This window comes from Scheffersomyces xylosifermentans, assembly GCF_036884685.1.
Source record: "Scheffersomyces xylosifermentans strain CBS 12540 chromosome Unknown RJT20scaffold_3, whole genome shotgun sequence".
NCBI lineage: Eukaryota > Fungi > Ascomycota > Pichiomycetes > Serinales > Debaryomycetaceae > Scheffersomyces > Scheffersomyces xylosifermentans.
The window spans coordinates 2,008,394-2,034,067 of NW_027042941.1; the positions used below are offsets into that span (position 1 = coordinate 2,008,394).

Here is a 25,674-nt window from a genome sequence, read left to right on the forward strand (position 1 = left end):
TTTATTTTATGGATAAATGGCGTGCTCATCTAATAGATCTATCGAACATTTCAAGATTAAATGAGCATATGAACAGATGTAGGGTTTAGATTGTGAAGTTATGCTCATTTCGTCCTCATCATAAACAGTATTACAGGGTTAAGTGAACTGGCATCAGTCATAGACTTGTAACATTAAATACGGTTGGAATTATAATAACATATTTTCACTTGAACAATGTAAACCACTATATACCTATTTACAGGGTTATAGAGTTCCTTATATATGTTGAAAAAGAAATTTCTTATTATCTTAAAAAGGAATATCTAGTAACCAAGATATTAGGAGTACTGAAAGGCTGACTCAAAGGCGAACCCAAAGGCGGGCTTGATGTTGAAGCGATCGAAGAATCTAATAGATGAGCACGGCGCTTATTCCATAAAATAAATGAAAAGATAGATAAGTAATTAGATTTCTAAATTACCAATTAATTAGATATATTCTACAATACCCACGTGGCCAACGCTCTCAGGTGTATATAAAGATATCCATCTGTTACATATATAGTTTATATATTTTATATTATATTCATTGAAGATTATTAGATCTTTCTCACTGGCAATACACATAGAATCTACTACAATAAGCCCACTCTAACCATGTCGGAACTCCAATTTCCTTAATATATCTCAGTTACAACTACTCATTAATTAATCCTTGAGTGATTTCTCTTATACGGTTAGTTATTTCTTTATCCAATCAATAACCTGGCTAAGCTAACATCTGCCTCAGAATGTCATGAATTGAAAACTTCTTGATGTTCGCACAATACCATTCAAGAGAATAGCTACGGTTGGGATGGGACTGTGGATGAACTCATCGTGGGCAAACGGAATACTGTCCTCTTCAAAATGAACATCTTTCACTAATTCCTTAAATGGTGAGATCGAGAATGAAGAAGAGAATCTACTGGGACCTATACCTAACACAACGCTCTCTTTGATCTTCCAGCAAATTTCAGTGAGTGGACTGCTACATGAATAATTGAAAAGGAGATTTCTTATCTTATATAAAAGCAACTTCATTAATCAAAACATTAGGAGAACTGAAAGGGGTTTAATCTTGAAACAATCACAGATCTAATAGGTCATCGCATATAAAATAAATGGAAAAGACTTAATAAGGAACTCAAGTTCTTAATTACCAATCAATTAAATATCTTCAACAATCCCTGCGAATGCTAACATGTCTGTATAACTCTCTACGCAGATATAGCTCTTTTGTTGATTAGGCAACGCGGTATTAAAGCCAGTTATTTATTGTTGAAAAGTTAATCAAATGTCCCAATTATTGCATGTAGTGTTTTATATGGTCCATCTCGTGGTTAGAGATTTATATGTTTTCTCCTATTATAAAGCTAGTTAATATAGTGATTAACCACTCAATAGTAGAGTAATAGACTATAGATATCGAGAGTTGAGACGGACTCAGCACTAGTCGAACAACATTTATACCACTAGGACGGGTATTATGTATTAACAAAGTCTGGAATCTATAAGACAACTCAGTTCTTGTAGAGAAAGATATGCAAAATGGAAGTCATCTCTTACTACTGGTACACTTGCTATTCCTTGATGTAACTAATAAGTTTTTATATTAATTTGGCTATTTCTAAGAAGAGTAAACATATTTAGATTTCTAACAGCTAGATGGGTCTTATAAAGACCAAGATATGCAATACCTCAATGTTGGGGTAGTCTAATTGATGTAGCTATTTTTTAATGCGGTGTTTGTTATCCTATGATGTTATGATGTCGCAGAACATTTATGATACGACTTGCCAACCGCAATATCATACCATTGGTCACCTATCTGAGATTGTCTATTCATAAATAACTATGCTCTTAGATTATTACTTCCAACAAGCGGTAACACACCTTAGATTACTACTTTCAACAATTAAAATTTTTCATTAAAGATCATAACATCACACACAGCAATAACAATGATTCTAATACAACAACTGTAGATTTTGTAAATTGGACATTGGTTGGAGTAGGTTTATTCTAGTAGATTCTCTGCGTATTGACTGTGAGAAAGATTTAATCTCTAACAAATAATATAAAACTATGTAAACTAAATATGTAGCAGAAGCATATCTTTATATACAACAGAGAACATCGCCCTCATGGATATTGTTGAAGATATCTAGTAATTCTAATTTAAAAGTTAATTATCTTTTCCAATTAACTTACGAATAAACACCGTCCTCGTCTATTAGATTCGACGATCCCTTCAACCCGCCTTTGTGTTCGCCTTTGCGTCAGCCTTTCAGTTCTCCTACTAGAAATTCCTTTTTAAGATCATAAGAACTTTATTTTTCAACATCAACCTCTAATTCAACCTGTTGGGATATCCAATTCAGCAGTAATAGTGGTATACCTGTTGCTCTAAGCCAAGTGGGAACAAAAACCTTAAGTTCAGCTTGTAATATTCTGGTTTTTACAGTAATGGTCCTAATCCTCTTTCCGCCCTTCCATTTTGATGAGAATTATACAAAAATGCAAACTGATGTTGGATCCCGTGTCCTGAAAACAGTCAGACGAAGAACCCATCGTCGTTATCTGATTTCACAGTAATACCTCGAACCAGAACTGTGCATTTAACAATAATTGCGAACTTACTATTCAATAAAACTGAAAAGTGTCTCCCATCACCTCTTTTGTGTTTACATGAAAATGTTAAAACCCAATAAAGTCTAAGTACTGAAGAGGGGCAATAGACCGTAAAATTATACGATGTTGAATACGCTTCCAAGAATACAACTTTCCACAGCCCATTCGAGGAAAATCCATCTATAATTGGAAGGGAAATTGTGGAGGCACCTAAAAATGGCTGTATTCAATTTTGCAGAGTTGTGTATTGCTCATGAAGTTTAGATTCGTGAGTTCGCTAACATGATGCTAGTTAAATCAAGTTATATAAGGGATAATTGAATAACCGAATAAAAATCCCTCATTGGGTAACTTTAAATTGGCTACAAGGGGTCTATTTGAGGACCTTTATTTCACAGTAATTAATTACATAGATACATTGTTTACCGAATTTAATACATAATTCCAACCTTATATCCTTTCCTTCCAACAAAAGTGTCCGATACGTGCTCACTACTACACCTAATTCTCGTACCTCCGGTTCATCCTGGTTTTGAAGGAGTAGGATTCTTTTGAAACCAGCAAAGACATGTCCAAGAGGGATTCCAAATGGAATGGCAAATCGTGTTGAAAATGAATTTCCAGAGGGCCTATATTTCCGTGGGTACAAGATAGTGTATTGTGCGATCATCTTGGAAGCTTCTATTCATGTGAGCTTAGGTTAGCCAATTTATATATTGATCTGATGCCATATCCGAGAGTCTCCGAAGTCAATTAGAGGCAACTGGTATATGTATAAAGAGATATATATCCTAGTGAAATGGTTATATAGTTAAATGATCAAGTGAGTTTGTTATGGCATAATTCCACTTGAATATACATATAACAATTGTCTGAAGCAAACTCACCGCTACGTATCCCGCGTTGACAGTATCAGCATTGAGTAAGTATAAACCAATACTGTCTTCAAAGGAGTCCCACACTCCAAGGTGATGATAAATACCGTTATATCCAAGTGAATATGTGCTTGAAGCTCGCAGTCCCAGTCGGAAGACAAATGATGCTCTTGGGACATCCTTGAACAGCAGCAAGCAGTTGAAAAGTGTAACTTTACATGTTATGAGGTCCCTGCACTATCTGGGCTATGTCTTCAAACATTAAAGATGTCCTAAATGATAAAAGCTTCATTCCAGCATTGGTTCTGTGTCTACCTCCATTCCTAATTACCACATTCTCAATAAACCTCGTTCTTACCTTCGGTCTGTTTGTTGAAATAGAAATTTCTTAATAACCAAGATGTAAGAGACTAGGCTGAAGGCGGTCTTAAAGGGGGTTCTATCTGAAACGATCTACAATGTTAAAGAGATGTTTACGGCATTCTTCACACAAAAAAGTGAAATTGGTAGATAGATTTATTCTAAATTACCCAATCAATTAGGATATCGGAAATAGCCACGAGAGTCATGAACTCGGGAGATATAAAGATATCAATCTGCCACTTATATAGGTATATAGATTTAGATGTTTTAATAGAGAAGATAAGAATTATACTGACGCATATCGAGAGTACTTTATAACTATGTCCCACTTCCCACAACAACACTGTTGATTTATCCGCATATTAAGTAATTTTATAAGAAGAAAACATTTAAGAGTGTCTAATCGCGATGTGGGTCATATATAGATCAGATAAACATCTTTCTCAATCTGATGTTCCGATCGGAACCTTAGAATTACCCCTTCCAGGATTATCGCAAATGCAAGAGCGGGTCTGCTAGCGGCTTGATAAGTATATCCGCGATGTTCTTCTTGGAACTCACTGTTGAAATGTTACTGAGATATATCCCCTATTAGGTAACAAAGGATAGTAATTATCATACACAGACTCGTAAATACTGTTTTTATCTGGTCTATTTAAGACCCATTTCGTCATAAGAAATAGTTAATATAGTGACTCCCTGAATCGTAGAATTGAGAGACGTGGACATCAGGTATGATGACAGGCTCAGAACTTGCAAAACTACACTCACTTGTAAGAGTGCAATAACTGTAGAAAAAGTAGTCTCTAATGATCTAAAAAAGGAATTTCTAGTAACCAAGATATTATGAGAACAGAAAGAGGGACTCATAGGCAGGCTTAGTTTGAAGCGATCGACGAATCTAATAGCTGAGCACCGTGTTTATTCATAAAATAAATGAAATAGATAGATATCCTACAATAAGCCCTACAATAAGCCCTCTCTAATCGAGTCGGATTTCCAAATCTACAATAACCCCATTGTTCACCGTATCACCAATAAAGTAGAACCGTAAATGCACTGGTTTTCTCATGAAGGGCTAGGTGCTCCTCCAGTCTAATACACGAGGTATTATCTCCATGAACCCTGCTAACAGTGGTAATGCTAGCTTATAGAACATTGATTGGCCAGACAACTTCCTACACGTCTTCTGCTAAAGTTAAGTATTCTGCTTCTTCGGTAGATTGAGCTACAGATTTTGGCTTCTTCGATTTCCAGGCAAATAAGGCCGCCTCCATATTAAATAGCATACCCAGTGATAGTTTTTCTATCTTCTAAATCCGTTGCACAGTCAGAGTCCACAAAGACTTCTAAGTGTAAGATTCTGGCCTATGTCTGTCAAGGGCTCGTGGTGCCTTGAATATAGCGAAGACCAGGTTTAGCAGCTCTTCGATGTCCTTCCTTTAGACTCTATAAAAATCTGCTTAACATACCATCAATATACGCAATCAGTTCTCACGGTATTACTTCCATAAGGAAGCTTCCTACGATGGAGCGATAAAGTGTTGCATCACGGTTCTCTTCTGGAGTATTAAGCGTAAGAATGTAGGCACAACTGTAGTAGATACAGCGTTACATTTCTCAAGATCTAAGTCCTGGAGAATCTTTGTGACATAATCATCGTTTTCAGTGTTTGATTGTGATATGTTGATGCCTGATAAATTTTTAAGACCAAGGTTCTTCATCTTGAAAATCTTAGCCAATTGATCCATAACAAAGGAGACACGTCCTTGTTACCAGCAATCAATATCATCAACATATATCCAATAATCAAACCAGCTCTCTTGTAGATTCTATATTCAGATTTGCAGCGTTTGAAGCCAATACTCTCAATGTTCATAGTTTTGTTCCAAATCAAAGGTGCTTGCTTAAGTCCATAAATTGACTTGTTGAGCTTACAAATATAGTCCGGGTGATTAGGAGGAATATAGCCCGTTAGTTGTCTCATGTATATATCAACATCTATTCTTCCATTTAGGAAAGCAGTGCTGACATAGATGTGGTGGATTGTCATTCCATGACTGAAGCAAAAGTAGCTTTGCAATCAATATTCCATCCTTCTGAAGGCAACCACTAATCATCCCTTATCCTTAACTTGTATACCCTTTTAAAACCAATGATTCACAGGCACTCTTAGAAAAAATGATTCTTGCCATGTCCAAAATATCAAGTTGGATTGCAGCGCCCATAATGTTCGCATAAGGCTAGATGAAGAAAGCATTTCATGACATATGAAATGTGCATAATAGCACCAGAGTCACTAATAAAATGTTTCAGTTTTCGAAGCATCTTCTGAAGAAGGTACGTACGCCTCATGATAATCACCCAAGCACTGTCCTGGTGTCTCTCAGAAGACCTAGTGTTTTTAGTAATGGTGAGCTTGTTTTAGCCATACTTGTAGAAGGATAGTTAATGCATTTGGAATGAATTAACAAGTTCGCTTGATCCATATAGCTGTTTACTGGGCTATAGAGGTCCTTATATTGACCCATTGTGCCTACTCAATAATTAATCCCTGAGGGATTTTTCCTATACGGTTGGTTAGTCATTTATCCGATCCAAAACCTGGTTAAGCTAACAATCGCTTCGTGATCACATGAATTGAAATTTCTGCGACATCTTGGTTACAACCAAAATCTAGATGTTTTTGGAAATTCTCTTCCAACATCCCCCATAATCAAGATATGCTCTCTCAACTGGATGAAATTTCTTGCATTCCTTATTGTGTTCTCAAGTCTGTGAATGTTGACTTAGCAAGGGCTTTGGTAAAGGTTTTGCGACTTGACTTGTTCAAGAAATATTATGCCTTCATTTAGCTGAATATCGATATGTTTCGTCCGTGGTGAAGCACAGGATGTTCTGAGAGTTTTATACAAGAAGTATTATCCTCTTTTATTGTCACAGGCAATGGTAGTAATATTTTCACTTCCTTAAATAAAGCAATTAGACAGAGTACTTCCTTAACCTACTTCGGCCATGGCTAAATATTCAGCCTCAGTGGTTGATAAAGCAACCGCTCTTTGCTTCTTAGAATTCCAGGAGATTGGTCCACGTCCATATTTGATAGCATATCCGGTTGAAGATTTCCGATCTTCAATCTAAATCCTTGTAGGCTTCTAACTGAACCTTAGAATATTGTTGTCCCACATGTTTGGTGCCTTTAAGATACCTAAGTACTTTCTTTGCAGCTTTAAATGTGTTTCCTTGGGAGAGTGAAGAATCTACTTATACTCCAACAATTAATACAATATCTGCCCCTAATAGTATTGCTTGCATAAAGTAGCTTTCCAACAATGGATCTATAGAGTGTTGCATCACACTCTTTGTCTTTCTCACTCACTTTGAGAATTGCACCAGGCACAGCTGGTGTTGAAACAGGCTGCAATTCTCTAAATTGAACTCTTCAAGGACTTTTGAAATATATTCATGTAGACTGAGACATATTCCCAGTCTCGACTGTGATATATTGATACCTAAGAATTTCTTAGCAAGTCCAAATTCCTTCATATTGAACTGAAGACTAGTTGAGACTTAAGTCTCTCACTTCGTTTTTGCCTGCTATGAGGAGATCAGGGTATCAATTTTTCTGTAAATGCCAAAATCAGATTGGGATCTAGTAAATTCGAATTTTACTAGAACTTATTTATGGTTTCATTCCAGATCAATGGTGCTTACTTCAAACCATAAGTAGACTTCTTCAACTTGCAAACATAGTCAAAGCACTTTATGTCTTGATAACCAGTGGGCTGCATGACAGAAATTGGGAGTCTATTTCTACACTCAAAAATTCAGTCGTTACATCCATATATTTTGATGTATTTCTAGCTCACCAACCTTGGACAAGAAGAAGAGTACTTCAATACTCGTACTTCTGATAACTGGTGCAAATGATTCTCTATGATCGACGCCGTTTTTTTGTCTAAAACCATGTACTAATCTGGATTTATATCGTCCGTTTTCTTTAATGGTTTGAAAACTAAGATATGGCCTGTAGGTGGCTTCTCCACCAACGCTTCATTCTCTGCATGTGCAGCCATTTCCATGGCTTCAATCTATTTTCTAGCAACAGAGCAACTACTAATTGAGGTCACACCACTAGTGAATGGATGTGTTATCAAAAAATTTCTAGTCAGCCAATTCCGGGTTCTCTCTCTTTCTCTTTTTCAATGATAGACATATTAGAAATGATTAGTGTTGGTTCTTTTCGATAAAGTTTCGGATGCAATTTTCCCATTGTCAATCTTTTCTTAGTTGGCAACGCTGGTGTTCTAACCTTTAATCGATGAAGCTTTAAGAGGAAATGGCCCAAAGAAATGAAATGTTGAGGCCATGCCTTATGGGTACAGTATTCCTTTTTACCCACAGGTGACCATCCATATTCTCGTCTCATGGTGATATCAACAACCAGCTTTCTTATTCTTCAAAAATACAATTTAGTTAAAATCAATCCCATCTGTAATTGCTCGGCCCATTCAAGTCTTTTTTGCCTGGAGCTCTTCCAGACTTCTTCTTGAAGCCCATTTGGAGATTCTTTTAAGACCAAGCTTACATAACTTGGTTACAAAATTACAGACTGTTGAAGCCTTTGCTTAGATATTATCGAAGGCATGGTTGAGTCCCTTCAATATGTCAAAGAGTAACCATTGCATTTTCTCTTGCAATGCAATATTTTGCACAAACTCTGTGTCATCATGGCGAAGTGGTTTATTCAGTTGACATGTCTTACCATTCAACTCATCAACAACAGTCTTATTCCAATTCGTTTTCCAGGTGTAAGCAGTTTGCAATGGAATGCCCATTATCTTCGCAGCTCTGTACGCTGAAACCCCTTCTTCGTAAACCATATTCCAAAATCTTTCTTTTGTAGAGCTATCGTAGAATCTGTATGGTCCTCTTTGTTTTCTTTCGATGTCTCTTCTTCATTAATATCTATATCGATATCAGTTCCATCATCATTTACTTCGTCTATACAACTTTCTTCTTTTGCTGGAGTTAGATTCTTATAATCGCTAAAGTTAAAAACAGGTACCAACTCTGACGCAGGGGTCATCATACCTGTTCCGGAATAAAACCAATTACCGAGACCATCAATGAAACCATCAGTAGGTACACTAGAATTGACATTCATGTTTACGGTTAATTAGATTACGTATAATTTATATTCCATTATATTTAATAATCACATTAGTGAATATTCTCTCACCCAAAAAGCTGTAGTTCTCGCACAATATAATGGTTGCAAAAAAAAGTTTGTGTAATGTTTCGTAAGCGTTGTATGGTAACAAGTCGAGTGGACCACACTGTGAAATCTTTATAGGGGAATAGATATTCATGTACTATAGCTATTAGAATTGGATATTACGATAAATCCCGTTGACTGGTATTTACCATTTCCGAATGTTGGTCGGAATATTTTAGGGGGTGTATAAATCAATTCCGGTCATTTGTATTTTCACCGGATGGTATGAACCTATTCCGGTCATTAGTGCGGACTATAAATGAAAACTATGTAAAGGAAAGCACTGTATTTTAGGGGTTTAGTATGAATCAATTCCGGTCACTGGTTTTTAAAATGATTTTGACCAGACCAATGTCCTAATATGATTCTAACAGTCATGCCACGAATGTATCTGTTCCGCCCGCTATGGTCCAATTGATTTGTTGTTATGAACAAGAAAATCAATTATTGCGACCATTTTCAGCCTGCGATGGGATACACTTTTTGGCCAAGTAAATATTCACAACGTGATGTCAAATATACTGAAACATAAGGTATAGATGCTCGTATGGTAAGTATACGTGGCTTTCAATTCTAGTGTTTGCGTGATACTATTGGTAATTGATTCTATCACGGTACAAATATGATGACTCTTCAGTCAGAGATAGTGACTGTGGAAGCATTTTTAGCTTCAGGGATTATAGTCTAAAGTAAGGAACCCGAATAACCGTGGCTGTAAAGTACAAGACTAAGTGAACTCAGCCAAGTCAAGAATATGACGATAAGCTTCACGCAAAACTGAATTGAATTTTGTAGGTGAAACTGGTAACATCAGCATTGACTTGCTTGGTCACAAGTGTGTGAAATGGTAACTCCTATGGTACCCGTAACTCACTGCCTCAACCCTTCATTTCTTGGGGCCATTTACTCTATAGGCTGCTAGCTAAAGGCTAGAACACCAGCATTACTAAATAAGAAGAGAAAGGTTGACAATGGCAAAATGGCATCTGAAACTTTATCGAAAGGATCCAACAGTAACCTTTAGTATTAACTCATTAATTCATTGAAGAAGTGAATTAGAGCCCCGAATTAGCTGACTCGAAGTATTTTGATTCTTGATAACGCATCACTCCCAAGCATCAGACATTCAGTAATTAGCTGCGCTGAGTTGTGTACTGAGTAGCCCCGAACTAGTCTACTTGGCAGCATAATCTTCATATTGAATGCTATCGAAGAGCTTTGGTCAGTGTGCAAATGAAGAGATCATTCTTGAGTAATAATCAATTGACCCCAAGAATCAGAGATGCTACTCATGCGATAAAACATGAAAGATGCCAAAGATTCTGTAGACATGTATCAAGACGTTTGAAGAGATTTTTCTGAGAATACTTAGGTAAATAAAGATATATGATGAAATGAATTTAAAGATAGGATCTGTATTTTTAGTCGTTCAAATTAATGCGAGATTTGCAGCAACGATGATTACTGCTAGCTGTTTCAATTCTTGGACTCTTTTGGCCTTACAAGCGTCTTTCCAAGTTCTGTAGGATGTAATTACCAGTCAAGTTTTATATATTTTGAAAGGCTGACTATTTAAGGGGTTTAGTATCAAAGAGTTCCGGTACTACTAACAATAATATCAAGGGATGGCATGAACCAATTTCGGCGGCTTGTTCAATTAAAAGACCTTCTTTATGGTGACCACTAATACCCAATCCACCTAAAGTTTCATCTTGCATCGATTTAGGTGAACTCCATTTCAATGTGACGTTCTATGTCAGTAAGGATCCTATTACCTTTCCCAAGATTTCGCAAAAGTCTTTGAGTCAATTCTCATTATTATCTCGAGATTGAGGTTGATTATTATGGCATATTAAAGGAATTGGCTTCTACAAACTTGCATAGAATTGATGAGACAACAACTGCGGTTTTATTGACATACGGCATGAACAAATATTGAGGCGAGTGATCTTAGAAGAACATGTTTCGCAAATTGTGGTCTTTTCCATCAAAAAATTTTCGCAGCTAATTTGCAGAAACCCTTAGTGCAAAGAAAGGAAGTTAAAAATCAGATTACGGAGAAGTAATTCAAAGAATTCTGTGATAGATAACAACCTCCTTGACATTGTCATTGAGTAACATTTTACTTAAATTCGTTAAACTTACATAATAGTTCAGTCAATATAGGCGTTTCATAACAATCCTCTGGGGCTAGTATGGTTGAGTAGCGTACATGACATTTTTTGTCATCTTTGGCAAGCAAATTTACAGTACATGTATCAGCGAAAGCAACAATGGCTAGCAATGTAATCCTTTATGAGCAATTGTGGCTGGGAATTGAAGTTCTGCTAGAAAGCAATAGCAACTTACGCAAGTCTCGAAAGCTAGAAGAGTCTGTTGCCCAGACGTCAGGTTTTCAAATGTTGATTCTATTGTTAAATTCGCAACCTGATAGTTAGGAGCTCTGCTCAGCAACTCTGGCAACCTAATTTGGTGATGGAGATATCGCGTCCCCCACACCGGATTTGTAAGCACGCTACCCGGAAAGGACTACAAATTGATGGAAATTGGCACCAAGATTCTCAATTTTTCATTCTATTTTGCAATCATAGCACTATACACCAACTGCAATGACTCAATTGGCAACATCAGTTAAACTCACATTGAATAATGGGAAGACTATCCCTGCCTTAGGATTGGGAACAGTTCCCTCAGATGATCCAAGTGACGTAAAAGATCAAGTAATTACGGCAATTAAGGCAGGATATCGTCATATTGATACTGCTTGGTATTACGGTACTGAAAAATACGTTGGCGAAGCTTTGAAGGAATTGTTTGACGAAGGGGTTGTAAAGAGGGAGGACTTATTCATTACAACAAAGGTTTGGCCATCATTCTGGCATAGCCCCGAGAAGTCCTTGGATATATCATTGGCTACTCTTGGTTTGGACTATGTTGATTTGTTCTTACAGCATTGGCCTGTAGCACTTCATGGTGATGAAAACGGATTGCCAGCTCAACCCCGTGATAAGGATGGTAATCTTATTTATGACGATGATCCAGTTTCTGGTACAAAGTTCATTGACGCATACCATAGTCTAGAGCAAATCTTGGACAACACCACCAAAGTGAAGTCAATTGGTGTTTCGAACTACTCTCTCCACAAGTTGAAGCAGCTTCTCCCAAAGGTTAAGCATATTCCTGTGATTAATCAAATTGAATACCATCCTCAGCTCCCACAACAGGATTTAGTCGATTATGCAGAGAAGAACGGAATTCAAATCTCTGCATACTCCCCTGTTGGAAGTAATGGTGCACCAGTTTTAAAATTACCGTTGATTCAGGAGTTAGCCACGAAGTATGATGTAACTGTAAATGAAGTGGCAAATGCTTATCATATTTTACAAGGGCGTTCTTCATTGCCAAGATCTTCTAATTTGGAAAGAATTAAGACTATTGTGAGATTGCCAAGTTTGACCAAGGAAGAATTAGCTTCGTTGTACCAGGTCGGAGTTGAAAACCCAACGAGATACATCAATGACGAATGGGGATATGGATTGGGATTCAAGTGGTGGGAAGGTGACACCCTCAGCAAGGATTTCGACTAGATAGTACATATGATGATATAAATTACTCAATATGAATTCTATTAAACACTTAACTACAATTATATGTATTCTATTCCTCTTTTGCCTTCTTCACAGGTTCTTGTTCTGCAAGAGAATGCCTCCGTTTTCCTGGCCGTGATATTGCATCTGAACTAACATCTTGTTGTCCTGCTACTTTAAGGACTCTTGTATTTTGCTTCTGGCCGTCCACTGTTCTGAAATACGGCTGACATCTCCAATATGGCACCTCTTTATACGATCCACCCCAACTTTGTATCTCCCCTTCAGTAATCACATCGACCTCTTCTATATTTGATTTCTGGTATATCTCCTCCACTATTTCTTCAACTTTCCGTACAATATTTTCCCATTCATCGAAATGAGCATGAACGCTTGTTTTTCCGATTATAGGTCTAAGCTCTTTGTGCACGTTCAAGAAAGCATGTAACAATTTAAAGAAGTGTGCCTTCATTGCATGTCTTGAAGCAACACCTGGGCAAGTCTTCACAATCTCGAAATATTCCCGAAGTATCCTATCGACTCTTGGAAATTGTTTATCAACATCGTTATCCTTAGTCCAGAATACACCTGGGTTGTATAAATTTCCTTCTGCAGACATTACAGCATCACATGATGTTTCTTCTTCACATCTCTTTAAATCAGCTGGATACAAAATGTTGCCATTAGCGAAAAATACTTGATTCTCTGGAAGGTTGTCTCGTAAGTATTTAATGATTTTCCAATTTGCCAACCCCGTTGCCTGTCCCTTCATATCCCTAGTTCTACCATGGACAGTAATGAACTGGGCACCCGCATCTAAAACCATTTTGGCGTATTTAAGGGACTTTTCCCAGTCATCATAAATTCGTATTTTGGCAGTCACTGGAACGTTAAGATTATCATGCAAATTTCTTATTAAACTGTGAATTAGATCCCAGTCTTCCATCAAAAAGGAGCCATATTTTCCTTTTTTGGCTATACCCTGTGGACATCCAAGGTTTAAGTCAACGGCATCACACTTGTTCTCAACCATTTTTGCTGCATTCAACAAAATCTTGGGGTCATTGGCGCAAAATTGTACGATAAGTGGTCTGTCTCTTTCTGTATCTCCATCTAATTCACTCCACATACTATCTCTATACTTCTGCTCAGTTGCGAACAAGCGGGCATGGAACATAGGAGTATAACAGAGTTCTGCACCGTATCTTCTTGAAAGGATTCTCCAAGCAAGTTCGGACTGATCAACCATTGGCGCAACAATGGTCTTTGGCCTACCAATAGCATCGTACAACTCACGCCCCAGGTATTTTTTGGTAACCGTCATATTTCCTTCTTTCTTAGAATATAGTCTTCTGCCACTATAGAAGCACAGAAGCAAAACGTGACGTTCTCTGGCAATAGTGTTGAACATGAAGATATCTGGTCTTCACTAGTCTAGCTTATTAAATATTTTTTTTTCTAAAGCGCAGGCTAACCGTTTCTTTTTGTGCACTTTGTGTCATTTCCTACTGCAATATTGTAGATGAAGACGTTGAAGACATAAGTTATCTTTAATGCTAGAAGCATTTGAAGTACGCATACATCACTATTATTACTGCACAATAGGGTATTAGTATAAAAATCTCCCTTCTTGCAATGGACAAGATAAAATTACTTATATTGGTGGCAGCAGAATCGAAGTGTGGTATTTGACTAATTAAAGTTAGCATATTTTACAAAACAAGACAATTTTCAAATCTCTAAGTCTCCTATGACGTCGTTATTGTCATCCATGGCATCATCATCATCTATTATGACGTCCTCATCCATGTATTCATCTAGGTACATTTCGTCGTCGTCATCGTCATCGTCTCCAATAGTTTTCAGGCCACTTGCGCCGTTAACATTACCATTTGACCCATTTCCAGATGAATGGTTATTCACCATGGAATAATGCAATTTGTTAATAGCTGTCAAATAGATGAAAGAAACCCTCTTTTTTTTCTTGTTATATATAAACCAATAGTAAGACCACATAGTTTGGTATGGATAATTTAAGTCTTCCAATATGGATTCATCTGATGGCTGGAATTGGTATATTTGACAATGCTCATATGAAGTGTGTGGGGGCGAGTTGTTCCCATTTGAGGAAAAAGATCCACTTCTTGTATATGAACTATTGGAGGAATTGTGGTTATTATTGAAACTATTTTTTCGGCTTGTGGAACTGGCACCAGATTGGGCAGCTAAATATGGAGAAGTACGGGAAGGTATTATGTCCATGTAAACATTGACAGTATCCCAAATCCAGTTCAACAAATCCTCTTTTTTACCCAAAGATATCATAATGTTGTTAAATTTATGAATTAAGTCTTCAGGATTGAGTATGCGATGAAAATTCTCCGTCGTTGGCTGTAAATTTGAGAAGTCATGATCAGGAAACGATGTGTTAAGAATGGCAATTAAATAGGCGAATGTTTTCCTTGTTGTTACATTCTTCAAAGGGCCGAATGGAGATTCGTCAATTGGCTCATTATCAAATGAAGTTTCACCGCTCAAGGACTTTGAGAGAAGAGAGTTCTGACTAGGAGTACCCAACGAGGTTGATAACACACTCTTATTGAAATGTACCTGACTGGAACTACCTCTTCTATCTTTTTCTGTTATAGTAGCATAACTTCCTCTCCTCGTTGAAAAGCTCTCGCCCAAAGGCGGACTGGAACTGCTTCCAAATATTGAGTTTATAGAGTTTTTCCTCTCTCGTTCCACAGACCTCGAGAGTTGGTTGTCTTCTATAATTTGGTCTAAATGTTTGTCAATAGTCTTAAATAACTTTCTGTCGGACCCTATTGGCTTTGTTGTAAAAAGATCACAACCTCCCTTGATAATAAGATTGCTATCGAGGGATTGAAAATTGAGCTCCTGGTTCACCAACTCTATATCAACTTCGTCGATAAACTGGTGTAGGGTTAGTATTATTATAGTGGGGTGATGGAATATGACTGTCACGTCTTCAAGTTCAAGAGTTCCTTTCTTTCAAACACATACTTTCATGGTGACTTAGGTAACGTGTAAATGGCTCCTACTATTCTAGAGATACTGTTAAGAAGGACGTGCAATGATAGTGTATTATTTAAGTGCAATAATATACTAGTACATATGGGTTGTTTGGGTGATTATCATCAATCTTTGAATAACCACGGGACACGACCACGTTCATTTTTTTGTATGCGATCCATTTTGTGATGCTGAATATGCACGAATGATTAGCTCAGTATATTGGTGATTTCATGTACTCCTAGCTCATCTATTGAGAACTGCACTTTCATATTATTGGACAGGTTAAGGTTATACGTGGAATACACTACCTTAGCGTACCTTTCAAGCTTCCAGCCATTAATCATGGACTCAATGGTAGTATGATAAGGATTTGGATAATTCTTTTTACGCTTATTACTTGAATATGTCTCATTCTCAGCATCTGGCTTATCTAAACTGAACCCTAGAGTATCATAGGTTGGGTCACTGTCAGTGTCTGTTCCAATGAACAGTTTCTTTCGATCTTTCACCTCCAACTGTGGTCTATATGTTTTCATAAGCAATATTCTTATTGGGATTCTTACACTCCAGGGGTAACCCAATGTAGGTACTATTCTCTTCGTCTCAATATTACTAGTCCTATGCATTTTGAGGAGCAATTCATTAACCCGTTCGAAGTTTGGTTCATTTATACCATACTTTGGGTCCAAAATTTCTTCCTCATTAGATTTCTGTCGTTTGTTTGGATTATCTGTGATGGCCTTCCTAAGCTCAGACTCCATAACTTCTACTTCTCTCTCATTCACTTCGACTCCTTGATGACTCTGATAATTGTAAATGGTTTTCATGTCCCACCCGGAATGAATTCCAAGTTGAAAATCCATATTAAGAGGGTCATTTAACTCATCTTCTGGGAAGTTACTAGTTACTATTTTTTGATTAGTATGATCGCTAACTTGATTTACAAGGACAATTGCAACATCATGCATCTTAGCCAAAGAGTATAAATGACATTGGAGTAAAAATAAGTAATGGAGCTTCGTAACACGGTTTCTATACTTTGCAGACTTATGGATCTTTTTTAAGTTCTGTTCTTGTTTCAACCTTATAGCTTGGAAATCTTTACAATCTTTCAAGAGTGCTTCTTGCTGCGATATACGATCTTCTAAGTACGTCGTATTCGCTATAGAACCTTCCCTCCTTAGATGTTGTGCAATGCTATCAATCAAAATCAACCGTATCTTTCCCTGACTCTGTTCCAACTTAATTGGTAGCTGAGTATATACTATATGATCCTGGCTTTCAAGATCTTGGCAATATATATACGAAATATTGTCCATAGTCACGTCATTTTTGCTATTGGAATATGCTCTCTGAAAATCTCTGATTCTTTTAGTTTCTAGGAACGATTCGGTGGCTATATGGATACACTCATTCTTTTCCTTGGAGTTTAGCTGGCACTGTAGAGCGAGTTGGGCAAGTAAATGAGATTTTCCACAACCACTTGCTCCAAATATTTCCGTAATTTCTCCCTGTGGAATACCTCCACCTAGTTGTTTGTCTAAGCTTGGTAGACCAGTTGAAATGAATCTGTTTGTTGATGATTTTAAGAGGTCCGAACCTCTAATAGGACTGACTCTGCTATTGCATTCTGCTACAATGTACTTTAAGAATTCGTCGATCTCACGAATTGACCGTCCTGTCAATTTAGCCAATTGGACATGGTTATCATTAGCATAATCAAGTAAGTCGACTACGGTTTTTCCATGTGAGGTGATTAGAGAAGACAAGGATTGAAAGCCCTGAAGTCCTTCGATATCAATAGGATATAGTTGCTTAAAGCCATCCATTTACAGATGATGTGACTAGGGGGTGTGTTTATCTCATAACATGATCTCGAAAAATGTTCACGCGTATACGCTCACCAGAAGAAAATTTCTTAGTCATAATGTTTTCGTTTAGGGATCTTGTTACAGGTGATATAGTATTAGTCATATTAATTATTAGTGCTATAAAGTTACCAAGTTAATCTGCGGCAATGTTTAAGACAAGTTCTCACCAGCTTTTGAGATCATGAAGTCCTTAGCCTTCAAAGTTCTTACTAAAAAGTTAGGGAATGGAAGACCGAAGGCAGTACCAACACCACCATTTTTACTAATAGGAACAAGTAATATGGTACCCAACTTCTTGTAGTTTTTAAGAGTAACACTTGTGTTTCCGAACACTTCGTAGTCAATAGTGTTCTCGACACCTGCTTTTTGTCCATAGGCCAAGTCAACCACGGATTTGGAACCCATTGAGAGAACGTCACCAACAGCAATGACGTTGTGGTACTTCTTGAGTCTGTAATTTTCATCAGTGACGACATATCCATCCTTGTCAAGTACTTCCTTTGGTAAGTACTCTGTATTTGGAGTGTACTTGTGAACCGGGATAACTAGACCAAAAGTTTGGACTTTGCCGTCGTTAAACTCAACTGTAGTGTCATCATAAGACTTAGCTTTCTTGTTGTTGACTACCTTAACATGCAAGCCTTCCAATTGCTTAGTAGCCTTGTCACCGTAGCTTTTGTTTAAGGCAGGAATTGGTTGACTGGAACCCGTGAAAAGTGTGATTTCTTTCTCAGTACCGTAATTGAACGCAATTTCTCCAGCGAGCTCAACACCTGTAGCACCACCTCCAATAACAGCAATCGATTTAGCAGCCTTGATTTGTTGGCCCAATTTCTTTATGGATTCGATGGTGAACTTACTATCACGTTGATTGTCTAACTTGAAAGCAGGGTTAACAGATCTATTGCCGGAAGCAATAATTAAGTTGTCGTATTTCAAAGTGGAACCATTGCTGACCAAAATTGACTGTTCTTCTAAATCAGCGTGCTCAACGAATCCCTTGACAAACTTAACAGTGTGAGACGTGTGCTTAGCATACTTCTGCAAGGTTTTCTCCAAGTCAAAGAAAATAGAATCTGCCTTGTTCTGTTCAAAGATAACTCTGGGACTTGCAATGTTGAAGAAAGCAGATTCAGAGGGGGAAATGAGGGTAATATTTAACTTCAAGTCATTTACGTTCTTCTTGGATCCAAGCAAGGCCTTCGCTGCCAAAATACCTGCGAAGGATCCTCCGACGATGATAACCTCTTTAGAATTGATAGTCATTTGTTTTTGTCTTAAGTGTAGTCTTAAGTGTGATTGTCTTAAGTCTAGGTAAGAATAATTCTACAAACTATTGAAATGAAACTTCGGCTATGGAAGACTTATATAGTGATTTGGCAACCAAGTGGTCTCACGTCAAACTTTAACTGAATCTTTTGGCATGTTACAAAAAATATTTTGATTCTAATATTTTTTTCTAATAGTGCGCCGGATTTACACGGAGATTTCAAAGTTTATTACTAATTTGATTTCCTCCACCACACCAAAAATGAGCGTGGGGCAGCCGACCATTTTGGGATTTTAGCACCCAAGCTGCGAACAATTAATCAGTATTAATAATTTCATCTTCTGGATTTGTAAAAGGCTTACGCAGTATGTCAAAGCCGCTTGCCATCTGCGGATTTACGATTGCAAGTGTTTTGGTTCATTTCACAAAGTAAGAAGTTCAAATCTGTTTCTACGCATATGTCCGAGATATAAAGAAAATATTCAATTTAGTTAAATAGTTGGGCAACATAATATTTTGAAGCCAAGCTCGACCTAATTTTAAAAATCTAGTGCGAAACTTCTAGATATTTTAAAAAAACGTCCAGAAGCTTCTTTGTCAACTTAATGAGCACCAGAGATGAAGAACCACTTGTCGACAGACTTGTCAATTGGAGCTGGTGGGGCTGGTGCAGCAGTTGGAATCTCGTTGGCAGCAACATCGGAGTAGGTGGCAGTTTCAGTCAAAGTGGTGTTAGTCAAATCAATTCCCTTAGAGTCAGCGGACTCACCTTTGATCAATTTTTCCCAAGCTTCAGCACACTCATTGATAATCTCCTCAGCGTACTTCTTGTTCTTGCACTCACCAGAGAAAGCAAACTGGTTTTCTGGCTTTCCATCAGGGATCTTGTAGATTCTGAACCATTCGTTGGTGGCTCTCAATAAACCTGGTAAGTGGGTTTCGACATCTTCAATGTCGTTCAACTTTGGAGCCAATGGATCGTGGACGTCAATGACAATGACTTTCCAGTCAGTTTCACCCTCGTCTAAAAGAGCCATGACACCCAAAACCTTAACTTGCTTAACCTCACCAACGGTAGCAACTCTTTCACCAATTTCACAGACATCTAATGGATCATTGTCACCCTTGGCCTTGGTTTCGGGGTGGATTTGGTTAGGGTCCTCCCAGGTTTGTGGGAAGGCACCGTAGTTGTGGATGTAACCATGGTGAGGGAAGCAGTTACGAACAAATCTCAATTTACCCTTCTTGGTGTCTTGAATGATTGGGTTCAACTTTTGCTCCTTGGAGATCTCCAACTTGGCGTTGGTCCATCTTGGGACTTCGACAATGAAGTTCAAAATGGTCTTCTCTTCGTTGGCGTACAAGGGGATGTCGTGGAAAGGAGAGACTGGCTTTCCATCTTTTTCAATGTAGACCTTGTAGTCCAAAGTGTTAGCAGCAGCGACTTGACGAGTAGTGTATGTCATGGCGTAATTGAGTGTGTAATTTGGAAACAGCAATATTTCAAGAGGTGGTGGTACGGGAATTTTTCAACATCTGATTCGTGTTGGTCGTTTTTTCGGAGTGTTGGGTGTGCATCAACAAATCCTCTAAGACTAATCACGTGAAATGGGGTAACAAATCACGTGGCCGGGGAGCAAAGTACTTTATTTTGCCAAGAATGTAGTTATTCATACCAGTTGTTGCAACAGTGCCTGCTTCATTATATACGTTCATTTCACACTTTTTTAGTAGTACTAGACCTCTGGTAATTTCTCTATGGATGTGGCGCGTTTCTGAATCCTCATCTAAGGAGAGGAGCTTTCTTATGCTGCTCACCATTAAACTTCTATCTCTTTCAGTGATTTCTAGCCATCCATGACAGTAGTCTAGAAGATATACCCCTGCATACCTTAATTTTGATAATCCCGGGACCGTAGCGGTTCTGCTACCAAACCTGTAATTCTGGAGTATATTTAAGCCATAAACATCAGAATCCACGAAGCCTAGAAAAGACGTTTCTCTTGGGAGCTTTTTATCAAGCAAGTTCACAAATCTCCTAGTTAGTAGATCTGGAAATCCTTTCCCGGTTATTATTATCATATTTCTTGGTATGTCCCTTTCGTGCTGTGCCAGGTTTTGAATGAAGTAGCAGAAAGACTTAAAAACTGCTTCCTTTTCTACCAAAATGACCATAGGCGTTTCCCCTACCGAATAACTTGCGACAGCGGCTTCAATATCCGGCGTAAGCAAAGGTATCATCGACGGCTCGCTTTCATAATGTAGGTCAATTACAATTCGCGATGAAGTACTCCTTAATTTGAAATTTCCATACATCAAACCCTTTTGTGAAGGGTATATATTGAAGTCTTTCTCTAAGGATAATTGTAAGGAATGTTCAACAATCAGTACTAGCGTGTCTTTGCAATTCGACAGTTTCCCTTGAAATACTTGTACATCTCGATAATAAAAATCTCTAATTGTGGTGATGTTTTTATTAATTCTGATTTGCTGTATCAACAACTTTATAATCTTGATATACGAATTGAATCTGATCAAGTTTGATTCTTGGTGGGAAAATTGAGTAAGGGATTGTCTTTTATCATAGTTACGTGATTTATATTGTATTGCCAACTCTTGCATTCCTTCAAAATTTATAAGAATATTATGCCAAATTTGAAATAAATGATTCAAACTTGACATGCTATAAAACACTGTTAGACCTTCAAAGAAACAAATATGGCCAGCTGCCTATATAATGGAGCTTCACTATGGTATTAATAAATGTAATCGTACTCATCGTTTTTGCAATTAGCATCAATTTGGATGGTTGCAAATGCGTATCCATTTGACAGCCCAGTAGCATCCTCATTACAAGATGAGAACTCGGGTTTGGTCTTATTGCACTCTACTAAGCTCAAGCTATGTTTCATCGTGTTGAGGTTATTGATAGTTGCTTATTCTCTGTTTGCAACCAACAGTTCTGAGATTATATATGAAAGGCTGAATCCCGATTCACATCACGTGACTAAGAAGGCTTTGATCTTACCAACAAGGCAGTTTACAATGATGTCAGCATAAGACAAGGCGCATTCAGCGTGCACGTCATTGTGAGCATTTTACGCTATGATCGATCCGATAGCATAAAGTGGAGACAGTAATGACATTCACCTGGGGGTTATACAAGCCTCGCTACTAATTCCACGAACCAGAGCTTGCGTTAATTACGAAAGCTGGGCACAATCTCCAAAAATTCTTGATATTCTATATACGCAACCCGCATTTTGGTGTATCTTCGGCCGAATTTGTTTCTGCTTCTGTAATTCTGATAATTATTTTTCCATTAACCTCGCCCGATATTATCCCTCGTCAGCCCTTGTCGATCGAAAAGATTCATGATCAGTATTTCTTCTTTAGAAAAGTGCTTGTATAAATAGACATTTATATTAGATAAATCTTCATCTTGTTATCATTATTGCACGTTCCATCTAAATTGGAATTCTTGAACGCCAAGTTTGAGTGTATAATAGATATAAAATTTGCCACATCCCTGTGGAGAAGTCAAAAGGCTTATCCCAGTTAACCATTCCACATCAGATTTTGCTACATACATCACTTTGCTGTGTACTTATAGACTAGAAAATCATAGAATAAAAACGTCTTGATGCCTGCAATCAAATTCGAAGATATTGCCGTGATATCCAATAAACTCAACAAAAGAGCATGGAGTGATGATGACTGGACCAGTTCAGGAGGTGCCAGATGGGCTTTCTTTGCTATTTTCGTGGTACTCATTATCCTTGTTATCTTGGGAACGATTAGAGTGAATAGAAAGAGATCCAGGCAAGGTATCCAACCCATTTATGGAACTCGTTGGATGACACCTCCTAACTATAGACAATCCCAGAATCAGTATGACCAACCAGATAATGTGAGAGACCCAGACTTACCAAGTGCTTACGTTCCTACATACACAGAAGAAGCCAACGAATATGACATGGGATACTACGACCGAAATGGTAAGTTCCATGCCAATCCAAACGCAAAGGCGGCTAATATGGCTCCTCCACAAGCTGCCCACAGAAGAGAAAGCACCGCTCATGGTGATGGTATCCCAATCAGCTCTACCATCCCGGGAATGTTAACTAATGAAGATGCCCATGATGTAGAGGCACCAGCTGGCCCCCCTCCTGGTATGGAACAACCTCATCATGATTCTCAAGAGGATTTAGGAGATTTGTACCGACCATCAGCTCGCGAAGCACCTACTAGGACCTCCACGTCATTCTTTACTAGTTCACTTCCTGGTGCATTCAACTCCACCACTAGTTCAAATGGTGCTACTGGTGCTAGTGCCCAGCATCCACGACACGCTGAAATCCAAGCTAACGAATTTACAGAAGGATCTTCTTCATCGAGCAATTTAGAAAGCTTGCCTAGCTTTTCGGAGGGCCCAAATCCTCCAAAGATTCTGGGTAAGAATTAACGTACCGCATAATCAAGTAGAAATTATGACAGTTTTTGATATAGTATTCAAGACCCCTTGCTACAATGCACTTCTGGACATGGATTGTAGAGAGAACTCTCAAAGGCTTGCTTGTCTTAAAGAAAGACTAAATATAATTGATTTCTTGATAGCAGGTGATTTCAAAAGTGAGAAGTGTTATTATAAAATGACAATAAAAATAATTTAATTGAACGTTTTTTACTTGAAAATAACGAGAGAGAAGCTATACCATGAAAGCACCAATTACTCTGCTTCGACATTCAATTGAATGTGGCCTGGCCTAAGAAGAAGAATGTGAGGTTACAGCAATCGTGAGGCTGTGCAGTTACGTCACCAATCTTTTTTGCATACGATCCTCATAACCTACTCCTAAAGGATGCTCCCAATTTGGCTCTCCTAATTTAACACCTTCACAGAACAATGGAACCACATCGTTTGTAGCACAGTCCAATTGATAGGTTGCTTGTTCCAATAAAACATACATCCTATCGTAAAGTTGGAAATCTGATGGGGTGAGGAACTTCTGTAAAGCTGAACTCCATTTCATTCGTCTTGATTTGGGAATAACAGAAGCATATTTAGGCCTTAAAAGAATTTGACCAATTTGTCCAGATTTCAAATTGCAAGTCGTCGTGCCACTGACTTCTTGGGTATAAGTAAGCTCAATACTCATGGTGATTCCCACAGATACTCCATAGGTAATGAAGGGGATACTTACGGGAAAGCCAGAGCTAAGCCCAGCATTGGAGTCCATTGTATGCTTCATATGAAGTGTAGTAGACATAGCATAACTGAAAGAAATAGATCCTTCATGGCCATATTCTTGAGATTGGCAAGCACTAACTGGTACAAATCCAGGGAAGTCAACCACAGCCGTGTCTTCGTAACTAAAATTCTCCCAGTAAGAGTCGTCTTGCCTCTTATCTAAACTTTCACTAGGGAGATTGCTGTCAACTCTGTTACCACCTTCTCCCTGTGACTTTGCGAGAAAAGTTCCAGTCTTTGTTACGTAAAACAAGACCACTTTGTTATTGCCCAGGTTTAATATATGTGCATACTCTGTCTCAATTTGATGTATACTGTCGACGTGTATTGTCTCCATTGCAGGCTTTCTCATTTTTTTTGGAATGGGATCAAAAAAGTCAGTGTCTTCGCTGATCGCTTTTCCTGTAATTACATTACTCTTTGTAGGAGCGCTTATTACCACTGAAAGGGTACATAGAAATAGGAGCTTGCTTGTAACTCTCATTCTTAATTAAAACGGTGCTGCGAATTATTTGAAGTCATTTAGAATTAATCAATCTGCTTTCTTTAAATAGTAATCAAGTTGAGGGCGTAGAGATACTAAGCAGATATTCTTTCAACACATGTTGTTAAGCAGAGCGATCCTGATACTCTGTAAAGTTCCAGTTGCTTCAAGACAATTTCTTGCCGGCTGCAAAATAGATAAGCATAAAATTCTGAGAGTTGCGCGAGCTTGTCTCTTCTGGAATTTCCAATGCAATGCTGAGGTAAACTATTCGAAATTCCTAGCCAAAGGCATTGGCAGATGTTACAGTATGCTGCTTAGATTAGGATTTTCAGCGACAGTTCAATCTCTTACCTGCTTAAGAATTGTGCAGCAATTCTAAGAAATTGGCATTGGCTAATTCTGTGTCTAGTTAGTTGCACTTTCCAATTAGTTGTACTTTCCAATTAGTTGCACTTTCCAATTAGTTGCACTTTCTACTTAGTTGCACTTTCTACTTAGTTGCACTTTCTACTTAGTTGCACTTTCTACTTAGTTGCACTTTCCAATTAGTTGCATTTCCTAATTTGTTACACTTATACACTGCTGCTGCATCAGCTATTTCAGGTAATTACTGTAAAATGCAAGTTTTTCAGTGTCACTGGTTTTAGAGGTGACGAATTTCTGCATGACAGTTTGAGACTTCCGACTCTGAGACATTGACATATTTTTTGTGGTAGGATGTCATTAAGCATACAGGGTATTGAGCAACATTTAGCGCAAACACCACGACCCCCCTCATGAAATTGGCATGGTTTGGCATATTTACTCCGTTCAATAGGTAGCTTTACACCCTAAATGCATTGTAGACAGTGAAACTGGCTTACTGGAAAACCCCGTAAGCCAGCATCTTTGCTGCTGGAGACATGTGCCTAGCGAAGATAAGAATTACTGTACTGGCTCATAACACAATTTCATTTTCATCGAAATTTCAGTTGACTACGCGAATTATTAGTTGGTGAC

At 38.0% G+C, this 25,674-nt stretch overlaps 10 protein-coding genes across 10 annotated transcripts; 2 read left to right on the forward strand and 8 right to left on the reverse strand. All coding sequences in view use genetic code 12, as the record gives it.

Annotated features, from left to right (window-relative positions):
- Window positions 1–8,633: 8,633 nt before the first annotated feature.
- RJT20DRAFT_147835 (uncharacterized protein) lies at window positions 8,634–9,059 on the reverse strand (the record flags this gene model as incomplete). The annotated part of the gene is made up of 1 exon (XM_064918943.1): window positions 8,634–9,059. One exon carries the CDS (start codon window positions 9,057–9,059, stop codon window positions 8,730–8,732), a length of 330 nt encoding a protein of 109 aa, XP_064775394.1. The 3' UTR covers window positions 8,634–8,729.
- Window positions 9,060–11,779: 2,720 nt separating this feature from the next.
- Window positions 11,780–12,757, forward strand: ARA1 (D-arabinose 1-dehydrogenase (NAD(P)(+)); the record flags this gene model as incomplete). The annotated part of the gene is made up of 1 exon (XM_064919251.1): window positions 11,780–12,757. One exon carries the CDS (start codon window positions 11,780–11,782, stop codon window positions 12,755–12,757), a length of 978 nt encoding a protein of 325 aa, XP_064775395.1.
- Window positions 12,758–12,827: 70 nt separating this feature from the next.
- Window positions 12,828–14,081, reverse strand: RJT20DRAFT_95045 (tRNA dihydrouridine synthase; the record flags this gene model as incomplete). Its single annotated transcript, XM_064921559.1, has 1 exon — window positions 12,828–14,081. One exon carries the CDS (start codon window positions 14,079–14,081, stop codon window positions 12,828–12,830), a length of 1,254 nt encoding a protein of 417 aa, XP_064775396.1.
- Window positions 14,082–14,328: 247 nt separating this feature from the next.
- Window positions 14,329–15,896, reverse strand: MAF1 (RNA polymerase III-inhibiting protein). Its single transcript, XM_064919969.1, has 2 exons — window positions 15,785–15,896; window positions 14,329–15,694 (listed from the first exon to the last, which is right to left on the reverse strand). The coding sequence occupies exons 1-2, from the start codon at window positions 15,788–15,790 to the stop codon at window positions 14,489–14,491; spliced, it is 1,212 nt and encodes a 403-aa protein (XP_064775397.1). The 5' UTR covers window positions 15,791–15,896; the 3' UTR covers window positions 14,329–14,488.
- On the reverse strand, window positions 15,543–17,718 carry RAD57 (putative DNA-dependent ATPase). Its single transcript, XM_064919970.1, has one exon. The coding sequence runs from the start codon at window positions 17,623–17,625 to the stop codon at window positions 16,003–16,005; it is 1,623 nt and encodes a 540-aa protein (XP_064775398.1). The 5' UTR covers window positions 17,626–17,718; the 3' UTR covers window positions 15,543–16,002.
- Window positions 17,719–17,733: 15 nt separating this feature from the next.
- Window positions 17,734–19,140, reverse strand: RJT20DRAFT_127544 (uncharacterized protein). Its single transcript, XM_064917022.1, has one exon. The coding sequence runs from the start codon at window positions 18,931–18,933 to the stop codon at window positions 17,818–17,820; it is 1,116 nt and encodes a 371-aa protein (XP_064775399.1). The 5' UTR covers window positions 18,934–19,140; the 3' UTR covers window positions 17,734–17,817.
- IPP1 (inorganic diphosphatase) lies at window positions 19,133–20,443 on the reverse strand. The gene has a single exon (XM_064918944.1). The coding sequence runs from the start codon at window positions 20,401–20,403 to the stop codon at window positions 19,540–19,542; it is 864 nt and encodes a 287-aa protein (XP_064775400.1). The 5' UTR covers window positions 20,404–20,443; the 3' UTR covers window positions 19,133–19,539.
- Window positions 20,444–20,536: 93 nt separating this feature from the next.
- On the reverse strand, window positions 20,537–21,619 carry SPO11 (Spo11p; the record flags this gene model as incomplete). Its single annotated transcript, XM_064918339.1, has 1 exon — window positions 20,537–21,619. The coding sequence occupies one exon, from the start codon at window positions 21,617–21,619 to the stop codon at window positions 20,537–20,539; it is 1,083 nt and encodes a 360-aa protein (XP_064775401.1).
- Window positions 21,620–22,250: 631 nt separating this feature from the next.
- Window positions 22,251–23,575, forward strand: RJT20DRAFT_39390 (uncharacterized protein). Its single transcript, XM_064919968.1, has one exon. The coding sequence runs from the start codon at window positions 22,581–22,583 to the stop codon at window positions 23,400–23,402; it is 822 nt and encodes a 273-aa protein (XP_064775402.1). The 5' UTR covers window positions 22,251–22,580; the 3' UTR covers window positions 23,403–23,575.
- A 173-nt stretch (window positions 23,576–23,748) lies between these two features.
- Window positions 23,749–24,672, reverse strand: RJT20DRAFT_134613 (uncharacterized protein; the record flags this gene model as incomplete). The annotated part of the gene is made up of 1 exon (XM_064918340.1): window positions 23,749–24,672. One exon carries the CDS (start codon window positions 24,670–24,672, stop codon window positions 23,749–23,751), a length of 924 nt encoding a protein of 307 aa, XP_064775403.1.
- Between the last annotated feature and the right edge of the window lie 1,002 nt (window positions 24,673–25,674).